The sequence below is a fragment of the Thalassophryne amazonica genome, chromosome 5, assembly GCF_902500255.1.
Source record: "Thalassophryne amazonica chromosome 5, fThaAma1.1, whole genome shotgun sequence".
NCBI classification, from domain to species: Eukaryota; Metazoa; Chordata; class Actinopteri; order Batrachoidiformes; family Batrachoididae; genus Thalassophryne; species Thalassophryne amazonica.
The window spans coordinates 78,192,449-78,201,971 of record NC_047107.1 but is presented as its reverse complement, the minus strand read 5'-3'; the positions used below and the strand labels follow the sequence as shown (position 1 = coordinate 78,201,971).

General features: G+C 40.4%; 1 protein-coding gene across 1 annotated transcript in view; it reads left to right on the top strand.

Annotated features, from left to right (window-relative positions):
• Positions 1-3,753: 3,753 nt before the first annotated feature.
• LOC117510760 (MAP kinase-activated protein kinase 5) overlaps positions 3,754-9,523 on the top strand; it is a 21,809-nt gene continuing 16,039 nt past the window's right edge. The window contains exons 1-4 of the mRNA XM_034170602.1: positions 3,754-3,847; positions 4,524-4,621; positions 4,748-4,856; positions 5,180-5,269. Of these exons, the coding sequence (XP_034026493.1) occupies positions 4,536-4,621; positions 4,748-4,856; positions 5,180-5,269 (285 nt within the window). The 5' untranslated portion in view covers positions 3,754-3,847; positions 4,524-4,535. The remainder of the gene's footprint in view (positions 3,848-4,523; positions 4,622-4,747; positions 4,857-5,179; positions 5,270-9,523) is intronic.

Genomic DNA, 9,523 nt, shown 5'->3' with positions numbered 1-9,523 from the left:
TTCAGATTTAGATCAAACATGGTAGAATAAATGTGGGTCAGCTAAGGACAGAGTGATTTTGACTTCAGAAAAGTCATTTAAAGGCCAAGATCACAGAGCAAAGTTAAAAGAATGTTTATACAGGCATGTACATAAGTACACTCAACAAAAATATAAAGGCAACACTTTTGGTTTTGCTCCCATTTTGTATGAGATGAACTCAAAGATCTAAAACGTTTTCCACATACACAATATCACCATTTCCCTCAAATATTGTTCACAACCAGTCAAAATCTGTGATAGTGAGCACTTCTTCTTTGCTGAGATAATCCATCCCACCTCACAGGTGTGCCATATCAAGATGCTGATTAGACACCATGATTAGTGCACAGGTGCCTTAGACTGTCCACAATAAAAGGCCACTCTGAAAGGTGCAATTTTGTTTTATTGGGGGGGATACCAGTCAGTATCTGGTGTGACCACCATTTGCCTCATGCAGTGCAACACATCTTCTTCGCATAGAGTTGATCAGGTTGTCAATTGTGGCCTGTGGAATGTTGGTCCACTCCTCTTCAATGGCTGTGCGAAGTTGCTGGATATTGGCAGGAACTGGTACACTCTGTCGTATACGCCGGTCCAGAGCATCCCAAACATGCTCAATGGGTGACATGTCCGGTGAGTATGCCGGCCATGCAAGAACTGGGACATTTTCAGCTTCCAAGAATTGTGTACAGATCCTTGCAACATGGGGCCGTGCATTATCCTGCTGCAACATGAGGTGATGTTCTTCGATGTATGGCAAAACAATGGGCCTCAGGATCTCATCATGGTATCTCTGTGCATTCAAAATGCCATCAATAATGCACCTGTGTTCTTCGTCCATAACAGACGCCTGCCCACACCATAACCCCACCGCCAACATGGGCCACTCGATCCACAACATTGACATCAGAAAACCGCTCACCCACACAACGCCACACGCGCTGTCTGCCATCTGCCCTGAACAGTGTGAACCGGGATTCATCCGTGAAAGAACACCTCTTCAACATGCCAAACGCCAGCGAATGTGAGCATTTGCCCACTAAAGTCGGTTACGACGACGAACTGGAGTCAGGTCGAGACCCCGATGAGGACGACGAGCATGCAGATGAGCTTCCCTGAGACGGTTTCTGACAGTTTGTGCAGAAATTCTTTGGTTATGCAAACTGATTGTTTCAGCAGCTGTCCGAGTGGCTGGTCTCAGACGATCTTGGAGGTGAACATGCTGGATGTGGAGGTCCTGGGCTGGTGTGGTTACACATGGTCTGCGGTTGTGAGGCTGGTTGGATGTACTGCCAAATTCTCTGAAACGCCTTTGGAGACGGCTTATGGTAGAGAAATGAACATTCAATACACGAGCAACAGCTCTGGTTGACATTCCTGCTGTCATCATGCCAATTGCACGCTCCCTCAAATCTTGCGACATCTGTGGCATTGTGCTGTGTGATTAAAAACTGCACCTTTCAGAGTGGCCTTTTATTGTGGGCAGTCTAAGGCACAACTGTGAGGTGGGATGGATTATCTCAGCAAAGGAGAAGTGCTCACTATCACAGATTTAGACTGGTTTGTGAACAATATTTGAGGGAAATGGTGATATTGTGTATGTGGAAAAAGTTTTAGATCTTTGAGTTCATCTCATACGAAATGGGAGCAAAACCAAAAGTGTTGCGTTTATATTTTTGCTGAGTATATTTAGAAATGGGAACACACTGCGAAATGTTCTTCTGTACACTACCACAATAGAGTTCAAATGAAACACGTGCTTGTACCTGCAGTAGTAGTGTCACAGATCACAGCTGAATTCCTCAAAAGTGGTATTGATAAATTTGCTGTGCGCCCTGTAGCTGCATGGATCAAAACTCTGAATCCAATAAGAATCGGCCTGATAAAGGCATTCGTCAGTTGAACTTGATTACTAAAAAAGTGCGCACTTCCTCTCACTTTAACCGCAAGGTGGAGCGAGCTGCCAGTGTTTGCTGCAGGGACCAGCACACAGCACTGTGTTTTTAAAAAATACATGAACATGAACATACTGCTTCACTTTAAATACACAGTCTCTTTTAGATAATCAACCATGTGCGTCTATCTCACTGTTTGATTGACTTGTGATTAAAAACAGCCAGTGAAACCGCTTTCTCATCTGTTCTGCCGCTTGCACACAGACTGTGCAGGTCTTGGATGTGGACCTAAAGGGGTGAGGGGTGGGAAACGCCCCCCCCCACACCCCTTAAAACCACAATTTTGAAGACATGAATAGTTTTTTTTTTGTTTTGTTTGTTTGTTTGTTTGCACTTAATATTAGCCAGATTCTACTTAAAAAATATGTTTATAATTTATTATTACTGTTATTGACATCCTTTTTGTAATCTTTAAAAATAAAGTTGACAAGTTCGTTTTCACTGATTTTTGTCTGAACCAACTGAATTGAGCGTGTGTAGCTGAGCTGGATAAAATTCTACAGTTATGGAATATCACAAGTATTCCTGATCTCCCCCCCCCAAGTGTCTGGTAGGCTCCCAAAATAAGGCTTAATTTTGCCTAAAACACAGGAGCTTCACCCCCTGGTCTTGTATGTCTTCCATTTTCTTACAATTACTCCCACAGTTGATTTATTCACACCTACCTGCTTGACTGCTGTAGATTCACTCTTCCCAGCCTGGTGCAGGTCAACAATTTTATTCCTGGTGTCCTTCAACAGCTCTTTGGTCTTGGCCATGGTTGAGTTTGGTCTGACTCTTTGAGACTGTGGATAGGTGTCTTTTACAACCCCTGGCAATAATTATGGAATAACCGGCCTCGGAGGATGTTCATTCAGTTGTTTAATTTTGTAGAAAAAAAGCAGATCACAGACATGACACAAACTAAAGTCATTTCAAATGGCAACTTTCTGGCTTTAAGAACACTATAAGAAATCAGGAAAAATAATTGTGGCAGTCAGTAACGGTTCCCTTTTTTAGACCAAGCAGAGGGAAAAAATATGGACTCACTCAATTCTGAGGAATATGGAATCACCCTGTAAATTTTCATCCCCAAAACTAACACCTGCATCAAATCAGATCTGCTCATTAGTCTGCATCTAAAAAGGAGTGATCACACCTTGGAGAGCTGTTGCACCAAGTGGACTGACATGAATCATGGCTCCAACACGAGAGATGTGAATTGAAACAAGGAGAGGATTATCAAACTCTTAAAAGAGGGTAAATCATCATGCAGTGTTGCAAATGATGTTGGTTGTTCACAGTCAGCTGTGTCTAAACTCTGGACCAAATACAAACAGCATGGGAAAGTTGTTAAAGGCAAACATACTGGTAGACCAAGGAAGACATCAAAGCATCAAAACAGAAAACTTAAAGCAGTATGTCTCAAAAATCAAAATGCACAACAAAACAAATAAGGAACGAATGGGAGGAAACTGAGGAACTGGAGTCAACGTCTGTGACTGAACTGTAAGAAAACGCCTAAAGGAAATGGGATTTACATACAGAAAAGCTAAACGAAAGCCATCATTAACACCTAAACAGAAAAAACAAGGTTACAATGGGCTAAGGAAAAGCAAGTGGACTGTGGATGACTGGATGAAAGTCATATTCAGTGATGACTCAAATCTGCATTGAGCAAGGTGATGATGCTGGAGCTTCAATCCTGAAAAGTAATTTCTTATCTTACCTGTTTGATTTTTTTTTTCTTCCCTAATGTACACAATCAAGTTCATGCCATGAAATGTACGAACTTTTTGTTTTTGTGCTTCTTTAGAGTTTGTGTGAAGAAATCGACTCAGGAGCGCTTGGCCCTGAAGATTCTAATTGATCGACCCAAGGCCAGAAATGAGGTTGGACAAAATGCTTCATACCTCCAATATTATTAGTAGTTTCTATCCATTAACATATGTTTTGTTTTCCTTCCTTACGCTCATCAGTCTTTAAATCTTTTGTAAGTTTCCTCATGTTTTCCATTTTGTTCATATGGACTTGATTGTTTTTGTGTATAACTTTATTATTCTGTGGTAGCAGTGCGTCTCCCAACCTCTTCATGTCATCGGCAGCCTTCTACTTTGATCACACAGCTTAGATAACACTTTCTCAGTGAGCCAGTCAAACAAGCAGTACAGACATGCACTTCTGAGACTGAATTGTGAAAGCTGTTCCTGACAACCAGGTGTACACAGATTACAACTAAACTATGTCCTTTGGAAGTCGTATAATCTTTTTAAATGTGTGTGTAACTACGATAACAGGTTCACTTAAGTAAATCAATAACCAAAAATATCAAGATATTGCAGAGTCATATAAAAAAATGTTCATAGTTGATTTGATTTGTTTATTTGATGGACATTTATGGTTTGCAGCTTATGGAACCCAGTCTTTGGTTGTTGTGTTTGAAAGGGCTCATACTAAAGCCAGAATTATTTTTGGACAAGCAAAATACTTGTAGCACAGCTTCTGTTTTTTTGCATTACACATCCACTATTTCAGTAAATTATACAGTGTTTATTCTGTATCATTTAGGTGCATCTACATATGCTGTGTGCCAAGCATCCAAACATTGTGCAGATCCTTGAAGTTTATGCCAACAGTGTCCAGTTCCCACATGAGTCCAGCCCGAGGTGAAGAGCGTGTGTCAAGGAGCACGTGCAAAATCTCATATCTTGTTCAGCTATTTTCCATCTGTTTTATTTATTTATATGTTTTTGGCTCTTTCTGGTGACATTACTCATTTTTCATTTTGACAGAGCCAGACTACTTATTGTCATGGAGATGATGGAGGGAGGTGAGCTGTTCCACAGAATCAGTCAGCACCGACACTTTACTGAAAAGATGGCCAGTGAGGTCACGAAGCAGGTTGGTTAAGATCACACAAACTCAAGCATGATGGGAGCCAGCGTACAATGTTTGTCTTTGATTTCTCTTAATATAGCACTTTAAGTATTAGTCAGTTATGTTTTATTTCTTATTACTCTTCCACAGTTTGTCTAGATTTTGGTTTTGCTTACTGTTCTTGAAAACAATTTCTTTAGATCTGTAACAGCATTTACAGAGATCTCTTAATTAATTATCAGCCACCTGCACAATAGGATATGCTGCAGTGAAATACAAAAATAGCAGTGCGGTTATTTCCACATATGACCAGAGCGATGTCTCGGGCAATGTCTCTGCCTTTGTAGATCAGTCAAGCCTTGGAACACTGTCACTCCCTAAACATTGCACATCGTGACTTGAAGCCTGAGAACCTACTTTTCAAAGATAACTCCTTGGTAAGCAGCATTTGCATACTCAATAATTAAATCATCCAGCTGTGTTGTATGACCTATCACACAGTAGTTTTAGGGATATCACCCAGTTCTAAGGGCATAATAATGCATTCAGCTCAGGATTTAGTTTAGTTCATGATTCAGACCTCTCAGTTTGACTCAGTATTTTTATTTTTTTTAAACAGACTTTGTATGGAAATACTCGTAGTACATCCATCAGTTTCTCATTTTTTTCCACTTTGGTTTGCCACAACAGATCAGATATGGATCTGCATGTTGATTTGGCACACGTTTTATGTCTGATACCCTTCCTGATGCAGGGTGGCCTTGAACTGGGAACCTTCTTCTCTGGAAACAAGCGCACTAACCACATGACCACCACACTGCCCAAACTTTGGATGGAAATAAAGTCTAAAATCTGATTTCAAGTGTGTATATTATTGGTCTTCTCATTGCTGTAGGGTTTTGATTAAAACAATTTGAATGTAAAACACTGTGGTTTCTGTTTTTGTCTGCACAAATATAAATAAATGCTGATATTGGCTGGAGTGCTTTCTGTCTGGCAGTTCTTCAGACGAAAGTGAGCCAGAGTTCTAAAACTTTGAGCCAGTGTTTTACAATCAAAGACATTAATTTATTAATTCATTTTCTAAACCTACTTACTCCAATTAAGGGTCACGGGGGACAGAAAAACACATTCACACTCTGACCTACACCTACACTCAATTCAAAGTTTTCAATTCACCTAACTTGCATGTCTTTGGCGCTGGGAAGAAACCGGATCACCTGGAGGGAACATGCAAGCTCCACAACAGCAAGGACCAGGTGGGAGGCTATCTCTTGACTTTCTTACTGTGAGGCCCATTGCCGCCCAATCAGAGAGATATATGCAGTGGATATAAAACATTAGCCTTACTATGGCAGAAACAGGTTGCTTTATAATTGCACTCGGATACTCTTGTTTGCAACTTGTGTACGTTGACAGCTGCTAAATAACTGTCAGTATCTCATACGGATACAGATTTTCTAGGAACCCATCAGGCTATCATACAGTGCATCCAGAAAGTATCAGAGCTTCACTTTTTCTACATTTATGTTATAGCCTTATTCCAATTTTTTTTTTTCGCCTCAAATTTCTACACACAATACTCATAATGACTGAGATTTTTTTTTTTTTTAAGATCTTTGCAAATTGTATTAAAAACAAAAAAAAACCCCTAAGAAATCACATGTACGTAAGTATTCACAGCCTCTGCCGTGAAGCTCAAATTTGAGCTCAGGTCCATCCTGTTTCCACTGATCATCCTTGAGATGTTTCGACAGCTTATTTGGATTCCAGTTAGACCAGGACTGTTCCTACAGCTGGCCACCTGTCTAAACTGAGCAATCGAGGGAGAAGGGCCTTAGTTAGGGAGGTGACCAAGACCTGGTCACTCTGTCGAGCTGCAACATTCCTCTGTGGGGAGAAGAGAACCTTCCAGAAGGACAACAGTTTCTGCAACAATCAGCCAATCAGGTCTCTTTGGTAGAGTGGCCAGACGGAAGCCACTTCTTAGTAAAAGGCACATGACAGCCCACCTGGAGTTTGCCAAAAGGCACTTGAAGGACTCTCACTATGAGAAACAAAATTCTCTGGTCTGATGAGACAAAGATTGAACTCTTTGGTGTGAATTCCAGGCAGCATGTTTTGAGGAAACCAGGAACATCCCTACAGTGAAGCATGGTGGGAGCATCATGCTGTGGGGATGTTTTTCAGCAGCAGGAACTGGGAAACTAGTCGGGATTGAGGGAAAGATGAATGCAGCAATGTACAGAGACATCCTGGATGAAAACCTGCTCCAGAGCACTCTTGACCTCAGACTGGGGCAATGGTTCATCTTTCAGTGGGACAGTAACCCTAAGCACACAGCCAAGATGTCAAATGAGTGGCTTCAGGACAACTCTGTGAATGTCCTTCAGTGGCCCAATCAGAGCTCAGTCCTGAATCCAGTTTGACATCTCTGGACATATCTGAAAATGGCTGTGCACCGACGCTCCCCATCCAATCAGCAAAAAGGAATGGCCAAAACTGCCCAAAAATAGGTGCACCAAGCTGGTGGCATCATATTCAAGAAGTCTTGAGGCTGTATTAACAATCAATCAATCAATTTTTTTTTTATATAGCGCCAAATCACAACAAACAGTTGCCCCAAGGCGCTTTATATTGTAAGGCAAGGCCATACAATAATTATGTAAAACCCCAACGGTCAAAACGACCCCTTGTGAGCAAGCACTTGGCTACAGTGGGAAGGAAAAACTCCCTTTAACAGAAGAAACCTCCAGCAGAACCAGGCTCAGGGAGGGGCAGTCTTCTGCTGGGACTGGTTGGGGCTGAGGGAGAGAACCAGGAAAAAGACATGCTGTGGAGGGGAGCAGAGATCGATCACTAATGATTAAATGCAGAGTGGTGCATACAGAGCAAAAAGAGAAAGAAACAGTGCATCATGGGAACCCCCAAGCAGTCTACGTCTATAGCAGCATAACTAAGGGATGATTCAGGGTCACCTGATCCAGCCCTAACTATAAGCTTTAGCAAAAGGAAAGTTTTAAGCCTAATCTTAAAAGTAGAGAGGGTGTCTGTCCTCCCTGATCTGAATTGGGAGCTGGTTCCACAGGAGAGGAGCCTGAAAGCTGAAGGCTCTGCCTCCCATTCTACTCTTACAAACCCTAGGAACTACAAGTAAGCCTGCAGTCTGAGAGCGAAGCGCTCTATTGGGGTGATATGGTACTACGAGGTCCCTAAGATAAGATGGGACCTGATTATTCAAAACCTTATAAGTAAGAAGAAGAATTTTAAATTCTATTCTAGAATTAACAGGAAGCCAATGAAGAGAGGCCAATATGGGTGAGATATGCTCTCTCCTTCTAGTCCCCGTCAGTACTCTAGGCTGCAGCATTTTGAATTAACTGAATTAACAGACTTGAGGTACATCAACAAACTGTTTAGCAAAGGGTGTGAATATTTATGTACATGGGATTTCTTAGTTTTTTTTATTTTTAATAAACTTGTAAAAATTTCAAAAAGCTTTTTTCATGTTGTCATTATGGGACATTGTGAGTAGAATTTCAGGAAAAAAAAAAATTTAATAGCCAAGTGGTCTGTGTGTGCGAGCGTGTATGTGTTTGGCTTCGATCACGCAAAAACTAGGGAGATGTTCATTGCAAAAATGAAAAGGAGTATGGAGAAATTAGTGATTTATCTAACCAGTAAACAATGGATATTGTGCAGCAGTGCACCTTGGGACTTTGTGTTTTTGAGGTTTTAAATATTATTGTGGTTTATGTTAGTTTAACAGTGTTGTTAGTGTTATTGATCTATTGTGTTTTTGTAGTTCCTCCACACTTACCTAACTGGTTTAGTCGGTTAGGTAAGTGTTATGTTGCTGGTACCATGACTGAAATGTGTAGTGTGTTTGATGTCTTCCTTCACCCTGTTGTGTTTAAAATTAGAAGCAACTGCATGCAGAAAAAACAAGCGTGTGTGCATAGATGCATGTAACTTTCATCATGGACGATCAGAGCACAGCTGACATTTGCTGTTTAGTGTACTTATGTACTTTGGATGAAGGATGAACAGCGCCAAAATGGAACACTGATAGGACAAAAAATTTTGGAGAAACTATGGATATTAGCTAATATTGCAAATTACATCTTGGACTCCATTCCAGCAGGGGGCAGTAAATGATCTTTATATTAAAAGCGTGAGTGCATGATTTTATTTAGTAAGTTCAGTGTAAGTGCATATAATTGTAAATACGTTAAAAATACATGGATGACACAAAAAATGAAAACACTTATTTCCATTGTGGTCCATTTAAAAATTAAATGATGAAATACAAATAATAATAAAATAATAGCAATAGTGTGTATATGATAGCAACAAACTTATCAATTTATTAATACATTAAGACAGGAAATTAACATTTAAAAAGTACATAATTAATAGGAAATAAAAGGGTTGAGTTCCTCTTCTACAAATTGTTGAGGTTTAAGGTTCTAAAAACATTCTGGACTCATAGCATTACAACTCATTGCTTAATTTATTACCACTCTTGAAAATGTCGGGTACCCATTTTATAAACATTATCCAATCTAGAGCCTGTGGATCCCCACAGGGAAGATGCTAGTTTTGGAATAAGGCTATAACATAAAATGTGCGCTGTGAATACTTTCCGGATACACTGTAGACAAATCCTTAGTTCAAGAATAAATGGGCCA